We start from the raw sequence: 18918 nt of genomic DNA on the forward strand, positions 1-18918 counted from the left end.
TGTTGGTCTACCTGACCATGGTTTTGTTTTTACAGAGCCCCTGATTTTCCATTTGTTTATCAATCACAGTTTGAACTCTGCTGACTAGCATTATCAATTCCTTGGATATCTTTTTGTATCCTTTTCCTGTTTTATACAGTTCAACTACCTTTTCCTGTAGATCCGTTGACAATTCTTTTGCTTCCCCATGACTCATAATCCTGAAACGTCAGTAGCTGCATGAAAGATGCAAGAGTCTGTCTGGATCCTAGAAACTCACTTTGCTTGTAATCAGTGTGTGTGCATAAAAGCCAACAGGTCACAGGTGAGGATGTTACCTTAAGGGCTGTGGAGTCGGTAAGCCAAACCTCCGACTCCTCAATTTCAATGACACCGGCTCCCACTCCACCAAAATGGACTCCGAATCCACGACTCCGAAGCCCTGGTTACCTTTAGTAGCCATTCAAACCCATTTGGGTCAACTTCTGTGCATGTTATCAGGCCAAAGTCACCAGGGTATGTAAACTTTTGATAAAGGTCATTTGAATGTTTTGGGTTGTCATTATGATTTAAAAAGAGAAAACACAGTAGTCTGACAATAAATGGCTTCACGCAACCACTAGCCATGAGTGGAGAAACATTTTTGGTGTTATGATTCCTATTCTCTGAAAAAAAGCCAAGGCGGCAAAAATTCTGCCGGGGTATGTAAACTTTTGAGCACAACTGTAATTATACATACCAGATGTGTTTTTGACTTTGTGTTTTCATTTTTTGCTCCCCATCTTCCCAGAGCCATACTTTTTTTTAGAATTTTGCTCAAAATGGCCATGTGAGTGCTTGGTTTTTGCAGGCCGAGTTGTACTTTTTAACACCACCATTGGTTTTAACATATCGTGTACTGGAAAATGGGAAACAAATTCCAAGTGAAGTGAAATTGCAAAAAAGTGCAATCCCACAGTTTTTTGTTTTTTTTTAACCATGTTCACAAAATGCTAAAACTCACCAGCCATTATGATTCTCCAGGTCATTATGAGTTCATAGACACCAAGCACATGTCTAGGTTCTTTTCTATTTAAGTGGTGAAAAAACAAATCCAAAATTTAAAAAAAAATGGTGCCATTTTACAATACCCGCAGCACCTCCATTTTTCGTGATCTTGAGTTGAGTGAAGGCTTATTTTTTGCGTGCCAAGCGCACGTTTCTAATTATACCATTTTGCTGCAGATTCGATCTGCTGATCGCCCACTATTGCATTTTAATGCAATGTTGCGGGGACCAAAAAAACCCCGTAATTTTGGCGTTTTTACTTTTTTTTCTCGTTACGCCATGTAACGATAACGTTAATTCCTTTTTTATAATGATAGATTGAGCAATTCTAAATGTGGCGATACCATATATGTGTATGATTTTTTTTCTTATTGTTTTATTTTGAATGGGGCGAAAGGGGGGTTATTAGAACTTAAAAAAAAAAAAAAAAATTTAATATTTTAAAAATAGTTTTTTTTTTTTTGCCATACTTTAATAGTCTCCATGGGAGACTAGAAGCTGCCAATGAGGATACTGGCGATGATCAGATCGCCTGTATGTAGCAGAAATGCTCACTTGCTATGAGTGCCGACCACCAGGCAGCGCTCATAGCAATCCGGCAGTGACAACAATAGAGGTCTGCTGGAGACCTCTGGTTGTTATGCCAACAAATCGGTGACCTGGTGATCACGTGACGGTGTCACCGATGGGTGGGATTTCCGGCACGCTTGCTGGAAGCGCGAGTTAAATGCCGCTATCAGGGATTGACAGCAGCATTTAACTAGTTAACAGCCGCAGGTGAATCGCGATTTGACCCGTGGCTGTTAGAAGCACATGTCAGCTGTTCAAAACAGCTGACATGTACCGGGAAAGATGTGGACTCGGTGCCGGAGCCCACATCAAAGGGAGGGAGTCCGACATGCGCGCGTACATTTAATTGCACAGTTAATGCGCACAGTTAATTTATCCTAGATTTCAATATACCCATTCCTTTAACCTTCTAACCCCCATTCCTTGCCCTTCCCATCTCAAATAATAGGCCTTAAGAATAGTAAACTACTGAAATAAGATATACTTAAAAGATAGAAGTGATATACCACACGCACAGCTTGTTATTGTTGTTAAGCAAAATTGTTTTGTTTTTTTCTCTTTTTGGAATAAAAATCTATTGAAAACAAAAAGTTAATTTATTTCAGTTCTTCAATACAAAGAGTGAAACTCATATTATATAGAGTCATTACAAACAGAGCGATCTATTTCAAGTGTTTCTTTCTGTTAATGTTGATGATTATGGTTTACAGCCAATGTATACACAATATATGTGTCTATGTGCACACACACACACACAAATAGAAATCTGGCAGAATCCGTCCAGATACCATTTAGTCACCAATCCATTCTGGGGTAGTCAGTGCTTTGTTATAAACCACAAAGCATGTATGAACAGAGCTTTACCTCATGTTAAAGTCAGATCTAGATATTACTATGGTGTTCCCCACACTTCTTTATAATATATATTATACATTGCACACTTCTGACTCCATGTGAATTAGTGATACTCTCGGCCTACCTCCATTCAACTTCCAAGTCTTCACTCATACTGGAGTCATCCTCCAAATTATTATTCCCATCCAAAATAAAAAAGCCTGGAGGTAAATAGTGGGGTCCGATCTCATTTTCCTCATCGGTGCTGCTTTCGATATCCTCTCGATACTGTAACCAGGGGATTTCACCATCTTCCAGAGAATTTTGCTCCCTAAAAGGCAAGTTCATTTTTAATACAAATGCAGCAATGTATAAACTGGTTATTGTAAATTGTACCAATATATACAATATACAGAAAACCATTATTCACATAAAATAGAAAATGAATAAACCACTGCAAACCCCATTGATTTAAAAATCAAATAATTGTAACAATGGAAACACATTTGCATAGTAACAGTGCACACAAAGGTGCTGACATCAGTTTTCTGGCGCTAAACATTTTTGTAACTGCGTTTTCCTGCCAGTGTCAAGTAGTACCGCCAAAATGGGCAGAGCTTGGATGGAGGAGCCGCAGTGCGACAAGAGTGGCAGCCTCTGCCCTTCACATTAATGGAGATCGGCGTAATTTCTTACACCCACGGATAAAATGCGCAAAATTCATTAAGTGGTGTATGCCTGTTAGTGAATTCAGTGCATATTACTGCTGCACAGCCTTCAATTAGTAGACTGGCAGAACATAACATACCGTACTTAAAACGTAAGTCATAGAGGTGTATATAATCTGTAAAATATTTGAGCTCCTTTTCACCTCCAGGTCATAAACAGGTTTTGCAGATTACACATCACAATGACTGAATACATTATGCTGGAAGACGACTCTTGTTACAAGTCACATTTTAGTTTTGGATAAACATAAATCATTGCATTGCCTTCTCTGCTCTAATGATTCCTTGTTCTTAGGATGATTGTCCTCCAATATCTGAAGGTCCTTGAGAAGCTTTGAAGAATGAGTGATGTGGGTTTATACCAGGGGAAGAAGAGGAGTTTGGATTCTTTTGTTGCAACTATAGGGAATTGTAGACAAATGTGTAGGGAGGCACGCTGGGCCCAATGCGAATAAATAAATGGTCATGATAACCATGTGAGGCCTCAGATAAATTTGCTCAACTCCTTATGTGGGCAGGTAAGGGAGAAGAGGCTAAAGTTGCGAGGGAAATGAAGTGCCAAAATAAAACAAAATTAATACAGTAAAAATGGGCTTCTACAGAATTTTAAAATGCACTGGGAGGTCAAAATGGAAAAATAAACCATGCAAAATAGTATCCCAAAAATTCCACAACAAATGAGCTTACAGCCATTACGTCAATTATTTCTATGTGCTGAATGGTCAAAATTTGTGACATGTCTGCTGTGTGCACTAGCCTCGATCACCTGATTTGTTAAAATAGCCCTCCAGATAAATGTTAAATACAGCACAGCCTAACTATGTAGAGTCTCTTGTGTATACCTACATATACCTGTTTTTGTTACCATCTTGATCTTTCTTTCTCCTGCTGATATGGTTCCTCTAATGCAGACTAAATTCACCATAATGGCTTCGGCTTTGCAGAGGAGTGAAATCTCATTACATGGGCCTGGCTCTGCTCAGAGTCCTATCTAATGGCAGCAGTGATAACATGATACCTTCTTTATGGTGGTTTCAATGTGAACACACATTAGAAATTGACAGATTCCGAACCAGCACTGAAAATGATCACAATCGGGTAGCAGTCCTTGCTCTGCAGTGTACCTGGTCATTGTGCAGGTAACAGATCAGTGGCAGGCTGGACCCATGTTACTAAGCTCTGCCTCAACAGCAGGAACTGTTTACAGTAGACATCCTGGCAATTTAACCCTCAATAGTGACTGTGGCACTACGATTTGAACACAAGTGGCAAGTGGGTCATGTGGCAACCATGGGGCCCAACTATAGATTTCATAGCTGCCACTTTACTCTTTCAATTACATGCTGTCAGAGCCATGGCCTAAAACAGGGATGCCAAACTCAAATATACAAAGAGGGCCAAAATTAACCCATTCATAACCCAGCCTATTTTGACAATGACCTGGCCGTTTTTTGCAATTCTGACCAGTGTCCCTTTATGAGGTAATAACTCAGGAACGCTTCAACGGATCCTAGCGGTTCAGAGATAGTTTTTTCGTGACATATTGGGCTTCATGTTAATGGTAAATTTAGATCAATCATTTTTGCGTTTATTTGTGAAAAAAATGGAAATTTGGAGAAAATTTCGCAATTTTCAAATTTAGAATTTTTATTCTGTTAAACGAGAGTTATGCGACACAAAATAGTTAATAAATAACATTACTCACATGTCTACTTTACATCAGCACAATTTTGGAAACAAAATTTTTTTTTGCTAGGAAGTTATAAGGGTTAAAATTTGACCAGCGATTTCTCATTTCTACAACGAAATTTACAAAACCATTTTTTTTTTTTAGGGACCACCTCACATTTGAAGTCAGTTTGAGGGGTCTATATGGCTGAAAATACCAAGGGTAAAAGGAGAAACTGGACCCCAAAAGTTATTGTCCAACTTGTCCTGAGTACGCCGATACCCCATATGTGGAGGGGAACCACTGTTTGGGCGCACGACAGGGCTCGGAAGGGAAGGAGCGCCATTTGACTTTTTCAATGAAAAATTGGCTCCAATCTTTAGCGGACACCATGTCGCGTTTGGAGAGCCCCTGTGTGCCTAAACATTGGAGTTCCCCACAAATGACCCCATTTTGGAAACTAGCCCCCCCCCAAGGAGCTTATCTAGATGCATAGTGAGCACTTTGAACCCCCAGGTGCTTCACAAATTGATCCGTAAAAATGAAAAAGTACTTTTTTTTTTTTTTTTCCCCCCCCTCACAAAAAAATTCTTTTAGCCTCAATTTGTTCATTTCCACATGGGCAACAGGATAAAAATGGATCCTAAAATTTATTGGGCAATTTCTCCTGAGTACACGGATACCTCACATGAGGGGGTAAACCACTGTTTGGGCACACGGCAGGGCTCGGAAGGGAAGGAGCGCCATTTTACTTTTTGAATGAAAAATTTGCTCCAATCGTTAGCGGACACCATGTCGCGTTTGGAGTGCCCCTGTGTGCCTACACATTGGAGCTCCCCCACAAGTGACCCCCTTTTTAAAACTAGACCTCCCATGGAACTAATCTAGATGTGTGGTGAGTAGGGTTGAGCGACTTATTTTTATAGGATCGGGTCGGGTTTCACGAAACCCGACTTTCTCAAAAGTCGGGTCGAGCGAAATCGGCCGATCCTATAAAAAAGTCGGGGTCGGCCGAAACGCGAAACCCAATGCAGTGCAATGGGATACTATGGTTCCCAGGGTCTGAAGGAGAGGAAACTCTCCTTCAGGCCCTGAGATCTATATTTAAGTGTAAAATAAAGAATTAAAATAAAAAATATTGATACACTCACCCTCTGACGCGCCCTGGTAGTAATTGGCATCTTCCGTTCCTAAGAATGGCGCTTGAAAGACCTTTCGATGACGTCACGGCTTGTGATTGGTCGCGGCGGCCCACGTGACCGCTCAGCGACCAATCACAAGCCGTGACGTAATTCTCATGGCCTAAATTCCTAGAATGAGGAATTTAGGACCTGAGAATTACGTCACTGCTTGTTGTGATTGGTCGCTCAGCGGTCACGTGGGCCGCCGCGACCAATCACAAGCCGTGACGTCATCGAAAGGTCTTTCAAGTGCCATTCTTAGGAACGGAAGATGCCGGTTACCAGCGGCGATGTCCAGGCTGCGTCGGAGAGGTGAGTATATCAATATTTATTTTAATTCTTTATTTTACACTTAAATGTGGATTCCGATACCGAGTTCCGATATCGCAAACATATCGGAACTCGGTATCGGAATTCCGATACCAGATTCAGAAGATCGCCGACCTCATGGCCGACCCCACACAGGGGTCGGGTCGGGTTTCATGAAACCCGACTTTGCCAAAAGTCGGCGACTTCTGAAAATGGCCGACCCGTTTCGCTCAACCCTAGTGGTGAGCACTTTAAACCCCCAAGTGCTTCACAGACGTATTACAACGCAGAGCCGTGAAAATAAAAAATCATTTTTCTTTCCTCAAAAATTATGTTTTAGCAAGCAATTCTTTATTTTCTTTAGGGTAACAGGAGAAATTGGACCCCAATATTAGTTGCCCAGTTTGTCCGGAGTACGCTGATACCTCATACGTGGGGGTAAACCACTGTTTGGGCACATGTCGGGGCTCGGATGGGAGGGAGCACCATTTGACTTTTTTAACGCAAGATTGGCTGGAATCAATGGTGGCGCCATGTTGCGTTTGGAATCCCTGATTATTATTATAATTTATTGTTATAGCGCCATTTATTCCATGGCGCTTTATATGTGAGGAGGGGTATGCATAATAAAAACAAGTACAATATTCTTAAACAATACAAGTCATAACTGGTACAGGAGGAGAGAGGACCCTGCCCGCAAAGGCTCACAATCTACAAGGCATGGGTGAGAATACAGTAGGTGAGGATAGAGCTGGTCATGCAGCGGTTTGGTTGATCGGTGGTTACTGCAGGTTGTAGGCTTGTCGGAAGAGGTGGGTCTTCAGGCTCTTTTTGAAGGTTTCGATGGTAGGCGAGAGTCTGATGTGCCTAAACAGTGGAAACCCCTCAATTCTAACTCCAACACTAACCCCAACACACCCCTAACCCTAATCCCAACCCTAAGGCTACTTACACACTAGCGTCGTTTGTAATACGTCGCAATGCGTCGTTTATGAGAAAATACGCATCCTGCAAAGTTGTCTCTAGGATGCGTTTTTTACCCATAGACTTTCATTAACGACGCATGGCCACACGTCGCAACCGTCTTGCGACGGTTGCGTCGTGTTTTGGCGGACCGTCGGCACAAAAAAAGTTACATGTAACTTTTTTTGCGCGTCGTGTCTGCCATTTTCGACAGCACATGCGCGGCCGAAACTCCGCCCCTCCTCCCCGGACATTACAATGGGGCAGCTTAAGCGTCGTAAGACTGCTTCCGCTGCCCACGTCGGGCATTACTTACACAACGCGCGTCGGCACGTCGGGCCGACGCTAGTGTGAAAGAAGCCTAACCCTAATCGTAATCCCAACTCTAACCCTAATCCCAACCCTAACCACAACCATAACCCCAACACACCCCTAACCATAACCCTAACCACAAGCCTAATCTTAACCCCATTTCCAACCCTAGCCCTAATTCCAACCCTAAGGCTGTGTGCCCACGTTGCGGATTCGCGTGAGATTTTTCCGCACCATTTTTGAAAAATCCGCAGGTAAAAGGCACTGCGTTTTACCTGCGGATTTACCGCGGAGTTCCAGTGTTTTTTGTGCGGATTTCACCTGCGGATTCCTATTGAGAAACGGGTGTAAACCGCTGCGGAATCCGCACAAAGAATTGACATGCTCCGGAAAATACAACGCAGCTTTTCCACGCGGTATTTTCCGCACCATGGGCACAGCGGATTTGGTTTTCCATAGGTTTACATGGTACTGTAAACCTGATGGAAAACTGCTACGAATCCGCAGACAAATCCGCACCGTGTGCACATCGCCTAATTCTAACCCTAACCCTAGTTCTAACTCTAACCCTAGTGGAAAAAATAAATAAAAATATTTTCTTTATTTTATTATTGTCCCTACCTATGGGGGTGATAAAGGAGGGGTTCAGTTACTATTTTGTTTATTTTGATCACTGAGATAAAACCTACCTGTAACGAATCTGCCCCGGCCGATTCGGCGGGCGCACTGCACATGCGCCCACCATTTTGGAAGATGGCGGCGCCCATGGAGCAGACGGACGGACACCAGGAGGCTCGGTAAGTATGAGGGGGGGGGAAATCAGAGCACGGGGGGGTGGGAACGGAGCATGGGGGGAGCGGACAGGAGGACGGGGAGCAGACAGGCAGACGGAGGGGAGCACTGAACGGTGGACCGGGGAGGAGATCGGTGGCGGTGGGGGGGCAGATCAGGGTTTCCAGCCATGGCCGATGATATTGCAGCATCGGCCATGGCTGGATTGAAATATTTCATCAGTTTTCATAGGTGAAATATTACAAATTGCTCCGATTGGCTGTTTCACTTTCAACAGCCAATCAGAGCAATCGTAGCCCCTGGGCTGAAATTCCACTCCCCCTGTCCCTGTAGGTCGGGTGAAATTGGAGTTAACCCTTTCACCCGACCTGCAGGGTCGCGTTCATTCTATGACACAGCATATGCGTCACAGGTCGGATTGGCATCATGACGCATACGCTGTGTCACAGGTCGGGGGTTAAAGGCTTCCCTGTCTAAAATAAAAAGTCTCTGGGTGACTGCAGACTTAAGGTGCACCAACTGTGCGCTGCGAGGTTTCGCCTGTTTCGGAGCGAGGAACTGCAGGGATATATGCATTCTCCTGTGCAAAAGCAGTGTAGTGGGCGCAACCTCGCTTCACACACTTGTATTGAGGGAGGCCAAGCCCCTTCTAGTGACGTGGCAGTCTAGTGGGCGCAGCCTCGCTCAATGCAAGTGTATGGACTGAGGCCATGCCCACTAGACGGCTTCGGCCCAGGATTATGCATATCGCATACATCACCGCTGTTTCCGGCTCAGAAACCGGCAAATCCTCGCAGCGCACAGTGTGCGCGCTGGGGGAAAAGTCTGCAATCACAGAGTGACTGCAGACTTTTTATTTTAGACAGGGCAATGCCTTTAAAAGTTTGGACAAAATTGCGGGCCAACCTTAACATTGAATTAAAAAAAAAAGGCTACAATTGAGTTAGTGCTGCATACAGTACAGTTGTGGCCAAAAGTATTGACACCCCTGCAATTCTGTCAGATAATACTCAGTTTCTTCCTGAAAATGATTGCAATCACAAATTCTTTGGTATTATTATCTTAATTTAATGGTCTTAAATGAAAAAACACAAAAGAGAATGAAGCAAAAAGCAAAACATTGATCATTTCACACAAAACTCCAAAAATGGGCCAGACGAAAGTATTGGCACCCTCAGCCTAATACTTGGTTGCACAACCTTTAGCCAAAATAACTGCGACCAACCGCTTCCGGTAACCATCAATGAGTTTTTTACAATGCTCTGCTGGAATTTTAGACCATTCTTCTTTGGCCAACTGCTCCAGGTCCCTGATATTTGAAGGGTGCCGTCTCCAAACTGCCATTTTTAGATCTCTCCACAGGGGTTCTATGGGATTCATGTCTGGACTCATTGCTGGCCACCTTAGAAGTCTCCAGTGCTTTCTCTCAAACCATTTTCTAGTGCTTTTTGAAGTGTGTTTTGGGTCATTGTCTAGCTGGAAGACCCATGACCTCTGAGGGAGACCCAGCTTTCTCACACTGGGCCCTACATTATGCTGCAAAATTTGTTGGCAGTCTTCAGACTTCATATAGCCATGCACACGGTCAAGCAGTCCAGTGCCAGAGGCAGCAAAGCAACCCCAAAACATCAGGGAACCTCCGCCATGTTTGACTGTAGGGACCGTGTTCTTTTCTTTGAATGCCTTTTTTTCTCCTGTAAACTCTATGTTGATGCCTTTGCCCAAAAAGCTCTACTTTTGTCTCATCTGACCAGAGAACATTCTTCCAAAACAATTTAGGCTTTTTCAGTTAAGTTTTGGCAAATTCCAGCCTGGATTTTTTATGTCTCGGGGTAAGAAGTGGGGTCTTCCTGGGTCTCCTACCATACAGTCCCTTTTCATTCAGATGCCGACGGATAGTACGGGTTGACACTGTTGTACCCTCGGACTGCAGGGCAGCTTGACCTTGTTTGGATGTTAGTCGAGGTTCTTTATTCAACATCCGCACAATCTTGCGTTGAAATCTCTTGTTAATTTTTATTTTCCGTCCACATCTAGGGAGGTTAGCCACAGTGCCATGGGCTTTAAACTTCTTGATGACACTGCGCACGGTAGACACAGGAACATTCAGGTCTCTGGAGATGGACTTGCAGCCTTGAGATTGCTCATGCTTCCTCACAATTTGGTTTATCAAGTCCTCAGACAGTTCTTTGGTCTTCTTTCTTTTCTCCATGCTCAATGTGGTACACACAAGGACACAGGTTGAGTCAACTTTAATCCATGTCAACTGGCTGCAAGTGTGATTTAGTTATTGCCAACACCTGTTAGGTGCCACAGGTAAGTTACAGGTGCTGTTAATTACACAAATTAGAGAAGCATCACATGATTTTCTGAACAGTGCCAATACTTTTGTCCACCCCCTTTTTTATGTTTGGTGTGGAATTATATCCAATTTGGCTTTAGGACAATTCTTTTTGTGTTTTTTCATTTAAGACAAATTAAATAAAGATAATAACAAAGAATTTGTGTTTGCAATCATTTTCAGGAAGAAACTGAATATTATCTGACAGAATTGCAGGGGTGTCAATACTTTTGGCCACAACTGTATAATGGGCTCCACATAGCACACCATACAGTATAATGGGCCCCACATAGTATTGCTGACACACTTGATAGTGTCATACCAGGCAGTGGGCCACCCGGCGTTGTGGGCCAAATACACTCACTCTGCAGATCAGATTTAGCCCTCGGGCCAGAGTGACATATGTGGTCTAAGATAAATTATGTAGCAGCATACTATACGTAAGTATTGCAGTGTATCATGAGCAATCCTCTATATATTAAAAAAAATATGTTTGTTTAAAAACATTTAAAAACATTTTTTCCCCCTCAATAAAAACAATGCTTTAGAACAGACCTGGGCAAGATGCGGCCCGCGGGCCGCATCCGGCCCGCCTGATGATTTTAAACGGCCCGGCCAGCCGCCAGAGTCGCTTCTAAGGAGGACCGCTGGCGGCTGGAGTGAAGGCCCCGAGCTCCTCCACCGAGCTCATCCACGCAGCGCATACAGTTCCGGGGTCAGGATGTGATAGACACAGCATCAGGAGCCATTGGCTCCTGGCTGTGTCATTCTTGTGACCGGAGGCAGCATTATGCCACCGGTCACAAGAGGCTGAGCTCCACATCGGCCGCGTACGTCACGTGCGTACGTCGCGTGCGTACGTCACGTGGGTACGTCACGTGGGTACGTCACGTGCGTACGTCACGTGCGTACGTCACGTGCGTACGTACGTCACTCCAGCGCCGCGCGGGATGTGCTGCAGTGAAGTTGCTTGCTGGCTGGCGGTCTCCTTCGGGTGAGTATCCGTAGTCGCGCCCGATACAGAAGATTCATTTGTATCTGCGCGGTCGGGGGGAGAAGGGGTCCCTGTGTTGCTGGGGAGTGTGAGCGAGGGGGGCTACTACATGGGGCTGCCGTGGCTATCACACATTAGCAGCGCTAAGCTAACGGCACTAGTACCAGCATTGTGTGTAGCATGAAACTACTGCAAAGAATATGTTATTGGCCGGTGCTGCAGATGTTTCTGTGGGTTTAGCAGCCCTTTGCTTTGTAATCACAAAATTTGCACAATAAATACATTTTTGCTGGGGGTCTGTAGAAGAAATGTCCTATGGATGCATGCCCTAGGAGAGAATAAAGCCTAAGTTAGTTGCATATCCATATTTGCATTGTGAGACGAAGGTTACATCCATTGTTAGTCTAGCATTGCCATATCTGACCCAAGGTGTGTGAAAATCTTGTCTTGTAGTTGCTGCTGTTTCTGAAGGTTTTTCTGAGTCTGAGAGGAATAAGCTGGCCATGCTCACTGGTATACTTCTGGCCAACGGGAATCTTTCTGAATCAATTCTCAGTCTCTAGACTACAACGAGAATTTGGTTAAAGAAGGTAGGATTTGTCAGTAATATGCGGCCTACTGTCTGCACCGATGGAAGCATCGGTCACTGCAGTGTATACCTCCTTGATGAGACTATTTTTTTCATAAACTGTTTGTTTATGAAAAGATAGCATATGATGTGTATACTATTGGGTAAAAATGAGTTAATTACATTAGTCCGGCCCTCTAAAACCATCCCAATTTCTCATGCGACCCCATGGCAAAATTAATTGCCCACCCCTGCTTTAGAAAATAAAATATGCATTAAAATGGCACAAATAAAAAAAGCCATATATTGTGGAACCTCTCACCAATTGCCTTGTTCAAACTGCTCATGTATTATAAAAGGGGATAAAAATCAATCATCCTGCTATTACAATTTGTTTTTTTCACTTGTAATTCTCAAAATGTTATCTATACGCTTACATGGCATGGTGTATATAGGACAGACATGGAGGTCTATTAAAAGCACCACTCCAGCGTTTTTTTTTTATTTTATTGCAGCGCTGGAGTACTGCCTCTAACCTAAGGTCCCTGCCCCTAGTTTTCTACTTAGCAGCTGCCGTCTTCACCTACTATGAGCCCTGCTCACAACTGTCTTCAGCAGGATCTAACAGTCGGATCGCTCCAGTGTTTGTTGGAGCGAGCCAAAGATCACTTTTCAATGCAAATCTATGAGAGCCTCGTTCTGGCTCTTATAGCCATAAGTTGAGCGCTTGCGTCTGTTACTTCAGACTTGCAGCCATAAGATGGAATCGGCACCAATAAAAAGTGAAGCTGGAGGTGGGTAAGTGGAAGTCTTGGGTCAGAGACCTTAGATTAGGAGCACCCCTCCAGTGCTAAAAAGAGCAAAAAAATACAAAAATTCTAGAGTAGTTCTTTAAGATAAGACTCAATGAACATTGTTCTGTGATACTTTGGCTATTCAGAAAAAAATAAAGAAAAAAATCTCAAAAGGTGGGGCCGAGATAAATTGTAAAAACAAAAGGGAAACTAGTAGCTAAACATTTTTATGAAAATAGTCAGATACCAGATGTCCTCAGATGGTTAACCTTAGAGGAGATTGAAAGTAACAGAAAAGAGGCTATTGAAACACGTCTACTACAAAGAGAAGCTTATTGGATACTGGATTGGATATTGATACCAAAAAAACTTGCTGAACAATTGCTGAGGAGTGTGTTTCGTTAAACATATTTTCTAGTTGTTTATGGCATTGTGATTCATTCAGTGTATAAATTATGATTTTTTTTTTGACCATTTCAAATGTTCTACGGTGATTGGTAGCCTGTTTACACTGCAAGATTATCAGGAAAGAAGTGTGTAAATGGAATCCAACTACCATGGATTACCTTCTGCCATTAACATTAATGCCAAAACAGTGACACTGATGCTATCAATGTTTAGTTTTGATGTGGTCATAAATCAACTTTGAACAGACCTGGGCAATGGGCGGCCAGTGAGCCACATGCAGACCTTTGGCCACATACAGGGGCAGCCATAGGGCTGCATATATTGCATCCCACATCACCTTGCCACCCCTGCCCACTGTCTCACTTTCACTGCCTTGGGATGCAGATACCAGTGAACACAATGAGGAGCCATCAGGGAGCCGTCAGCAAAGAGGCTGTGTGGGGACATCAAACATACATACAGGCGCTATATGGGGACACCATACTGTGCAGAGGGACCATCATACTGTGTGGGGGGCTGTGGGGAGATAAAATACTAGGTAAGGGGGCTGCATGGGGACATCAAGCTGAATGGGAGGCTGTTATGGACATCATATGCTGTAGGGAAGCCTTGTGGGAACATACAGTACTGCGTAGGGGGCTTTTAGGGTTCATTATACTGTGTAGTGTGGCTGTGTCGAGGCAACATACTGTGTGGTGGGCTGCATGATGACATAGTATGATGTTCCTTCACACAGTATGATAGAGGCCACATCAGAGACTGTTGTGGCTGGCCGAACCAAAAGGCTCAAACGTAATTCAGTTCAGAATGCCTATTGTTTTATATTAATTTTTATAGCCTACTTTTAATACATAGGGCTTATTGTAACATGTATTTTTACCAGTAGCACCTACTCAAAATTGAAGTTTATTGCTTTTTATAAAGGTTTTAAATCATTCGGCTCCTGTTATTCAGCAATTTTACCTTGATCAGCAGCTCCCAACACAATATAAAGCCCCCACAGAAACACCACATAGCAAGATCTCCCCACACAGCTCCTCGAACAGTATGTTATCCCCTTAGCCAGCATGTTCCACAAAGAATCAAAGATAATATGTCCCATCAGAGCCGCCAACAGAGTATGATGTTCATACATACAGTATGCCATCACAGAGCCCCCACACGCAGTATGATGTCCCCACGCGGCCCCCATACACAGTAGGATATCCCCACGCGGCCCCCATACACAGAAGGATGTCCCCACGCTGCCCCCATACACAGAAGGATGTCCCCACGCTGCCCCCATACACAGAAGGATGTCCCCACGCTGCCCCCATACACAGAAGGATGTCCCCACGCTGCCCCCACACGCAGTATGATGTCCCCACGCGGCCCCCATACACAGAAGGATGTCCCCACGCGACCCCCATACACAGAAGGATGTCCCCACGCGGCCCCCATACACAGTAGGATGTCCCCACGCGGCCCCCATACACAGTAGGTTGTCCCCACGCGGCCCCCATACACAGTAGGATGTCCCCACGCGGCCCCCATACACAGTAGGATGTCCCCACGCGGCCCCCATACACAGTAGGATGTCCCCACGCGGCCCCCATACACAGTAGGATGTCCCCATACGGTCCCCATGCTGATGGCTCTCTGTTACATCATTGTATTCACCGATATCTGCATCCCAAGGAAGTGAAATTGAAACACTGGGCGCAGCAACGTGATGCGGGACATGCCGTCTCTGTTCGTGGCCAAAGGTCTGCATGTGGCCCGTGGGCCGCCCTTTGCTCAGGTCTGTTCAAAGTGGATTTATGACCACATCAAAACTAAAAACTTTGATAATATCAGTGTCACAGAATGGTAATGTGTCACAGATTCACTGGTAATGCATTCTGTATCCAGCAATGGACAGTGGGGATATATATAAATTTTTAGAATCCAAACAATCCATAATCTTGATCAGGGGTGGGCAATTAATTTTGCCATGGGGCCGCATGAGAAATTGGGATGGTTTTAGAGGGCCGGACTAATGTAATTAACTCATTTTTACCCAATAGTATACACATCATATGCTATCTTTTCATAAACAAACAGTTTATGAAAAAAATAGTCTCATCAAGGAGGTATACACCTCGGAAGTGACCGATGCTTCCATCGGTGCAGACAGTAGGCCGCATATTACTGACAAGTCCTACCTTCTTTAACCAAATTCTCATTGTAGACTAGAGACTGTTGAGAATTGATGCAGAAAGATTCCCGTTGGCCAGAAGTATACCAGTGAGCATGGCCAGCTTATTCCTCTCAGACTCAGAAAAACCTTCAGAAACAGCAGCAACTACAAGACAAGATTTTCACACACCTTGGGTCAGATATGGCAATGCTAGACTAACAATGGATGTAACCTTCGTCTCACAATGCAAATATGGATATGCAACTAACTTAGGCATTATTCTCTCCTAGGGCATGCATCCATAGGACATTTCTTCTACAGACCCCCAGCAAAAATGTATTTATTGTGCAAATTCTGTGACTACAAAGCAAAGGGCTGCTAAACCCACAGAAACATCTGCAGCACCGGCCAATAACATATTCTTTGCAGTAGTTTCATGCTACACACAATGCTGGTACTAGTGCCGTTAGCTTAGCGCTGCTAATGTGTGATAGCCGTGGCAGCCCCATGTAGTAGCCCCCCTCCCTCACACTCCCCAGCAACACAGGGACCCCCTCTCCCCCCGACCGGGTGGATACAAATGAATCTTCTGTATCGGGCACGGATACTCATCCGAAGGAGACCGCCAGCCAGCAAGCAACTTCACCGCAGCACATCTCGCGCGGCGCTGGAGTGACGTACGCACATGACGTACAGGGCCGATGTGGAGCTCAGCCTCTTGTGACCGGTGGCATAATGCTGCCTCCGGTCACAAGAATGACTGACACAGCCAGGAGCCAATGGCTCCTGATGCTGTGTCTATCACATCCTGACCCCGGAACTGTATGCGCTGCGTGGATGAGCTCGGTGGAGGAGCTCGGGGCCTTCACTCCAGCCGCCAGCGATCCTCCTTAGAAGCGACTCTGGCGGCTGGCCGGGCCGTTTAAAATCATCAGGCGGGCCGGATGCAGCCCGCGGGCCGCATCTTGCCCAGGTCTGATCTTGATGGTAACTCTACTGCAAAAACTCTTTCAGACAGAAATATCCACTACAATTACCGCATTTTTCCGACCGTAAGATGAACTTTTTTTCCTCCAAACTTGGGAGGAAAGTGTGGGTGAGTCTTATGGTAGGGATGTAACGTGTGGCGGGGGGGCCACGGCGAGTGGGATCGCACTGGGATCTCACTTTCAGGAGGCAGAAAAATGTCCCCGCTGCCGGAATCAGCACTGGGAAACCAGGTGGTCCGGATGATTAAAGTGCAGTGAATATTCATTAGCAGCTTCCCCGCCCACCTGTCAGCGCTGAGCAGTGAGTGAGGAGCAGCAAATGAATACTCCTTCACTTAAGCAGCGGACACACATCCCCAGCGCTGGATTCCTGCAGCTGCTGGGGAGCTCTGTGTCCGGTGGAGGGGGCAGCAGCAGGGGGCCAGAGGGGACAAGATCGCTGCATACCTGCCTGGTTGTGCTGGATGCTGAGCATAAGGACCTGTGTGATGCCATGAAGTGGGCGGGCTGGAGCATCACATCACAGGTCCTTCAGACTCCCCACTAGAATCTGCAAGCTTCCGCTTATGACCTGTGCTGTGGAGAGGCAACAAGAGGGAGGGCTCTGTGTGTGTGCGGTCATGGGATGCTTTTACCTCACCACAGTGTGGCTGGCTGCCACAATTAAGAGGTTAGTCTTTACAACACACAATAAAGCACTCTGCCACTCCTTTGGTGAACTATAACTCCCAGCATGCCATAGGATGTGAAGGACATGCTGGGAGTTATAGTTTTCCCATGGGATTTTAAAGCAGCACTCCAGTGTTATTTTGCAGTGCTGGAGTGGTGCTTTCAATATAAGCCCTGTGCCCCCATTCTTATACTCTCCCTCCAGCGTCTTCATATATTACTTTACAGACACCCCACTGGTCCCGCAGCACCATCTTCTACCCGCAACTACCAACATAATAACATACTATTATATTTGGTGTTATTGTATATAATAGTATGTTGTTATTTATGTTATTACATTTTACCACATTTTTTTGCTTCAAATATTTTTTCCCTAGTTTCCACCTCTAAAACCTGGGTGCATCTTATAGTCCGAAAAATACTGTAAATTATTCTGCCAGCAAGTTTTTTATGTAATCGGAGAGCACCATGATGCAGAGAAAAAAAATTCCCGGAATGTGTCACTTACTGCGCTGTGTTTTGCCGTTTCAATACAATCAGTGTTTTATCAGAAGGAGATTATCACCACATGACAAGCTGTCTTGTGTCAGCTAGTCTAAACACCCCCCCCAACACTAATTAGCCGCATTATACAGTGTACATAGAAAGCTGCTAATTAATGGTGAGGCCAGGGTTAGCTCTGCTAAATCTGCAACAGAAAAAACGGTGACTATCACAACTGTTGGACCCAGTAAACTAAATGATCCATTGATAGAATCAGAGTATATGCCCCTACACCACGCTGATGGCAGATTACATAGCAAATAAAACTGATGAATATTCTTTGTGTCTTTTTTGCACTATTTTTTTCCATTATTCTCTTTAGGCATTTTTTAAGTCTATTTTATATGTACTCACCTGTTTTTCTTTTTTGTTTTTTGCTGTATTGGCAGAGTTTAGCGATTCCAGAGGTTTTTGCCAGATTCATCAGTTGCAACTTTTTAAAAAGTCGTAACATTTGGTGCAATTGCACTGCAGTTCTCCGATAGTGTATTTTGCAGTTTTTTGACTCCAAAAGTTGCAAATGCAAAGTCAGGAAGAAATTCCATTTTTTTACTTTGAGCCAAATTAAACTGCTTGCACCATTTTGATGAATTTTACAGCTAATACCACAAAATAAAAAAAGGAAGGCAACTTAAAACCCCCCACAGATGATGAACGCCTGTGTGCATTAAACTTAACCATGTACCATTTATAGACAGACTGATTTGTGCTGAAAACTGATGCAAGATACAATTAACCATATACTACACAAGTCTATGGTTTTTTACAACAGTCTATTTATCCAGCCAGAATTTTATTGAGAAATCACTTTAACCCCTTCATGACCTTGCCGTTTTTTGCAATTCTGACCAGTGTCCCTTTATGAGGTAATAACTCAGGAACGCTTCAACGGATCCTAGCGATTCTGAGATTGTTTTTTCGTGACATAGTGGGCTTCATGTTAGTGGTAAATTTAGGTCGATAATTTCTGAGTTTATTTGTGAAAAAAACGGAAATTTGGCAAAAATTTTGAAAATTTCGCAATTTTCACATTTTGAATTTTTATTCTGTTAAACCAGAGAGTTATG

At 44.2% G+C, this 18918-nt stretch overlaps 1 protein-coding gene across 2 annotated transcripts in view; it reads right to left on the minus strand.

Moving 5' to 3' along the window:
• Positions 1–18918, minus strand: part of PJA2 (praja ring finger ubiquitin ligase 2) — a 76873-nt gene that overhangs the window by 8630 nt on the left and 49325 nt on the right. For both annotated transcript variants that reach the window (XM_077290132.1, XM_077290123.1), the window contains one exon: positions 2576–2761. In XM_077290132.1, coding sequence (XP_077146247.1) covers positions 2576–2761 — 186 coding nt within the window. The remainder of the gene's footprint in view (positions 1–2575; positions 2762–18918) is intronic.

Source organism: Ranitomeya variabilis, chromosome 1, assembly GCF_051348905.1.
Source record: "Ranitomeya variabilis isolate aRanVar5 chromosome 1, aRanVar5.hap1, whole genome shotgun sequence".
Classification (NCBI taxonomy): Eukaryota; Metazoa; Chordata; class Amphibia; order Anura; family Dendrobatidae; genus Ranitomeya; species Ranitomeya variabilis.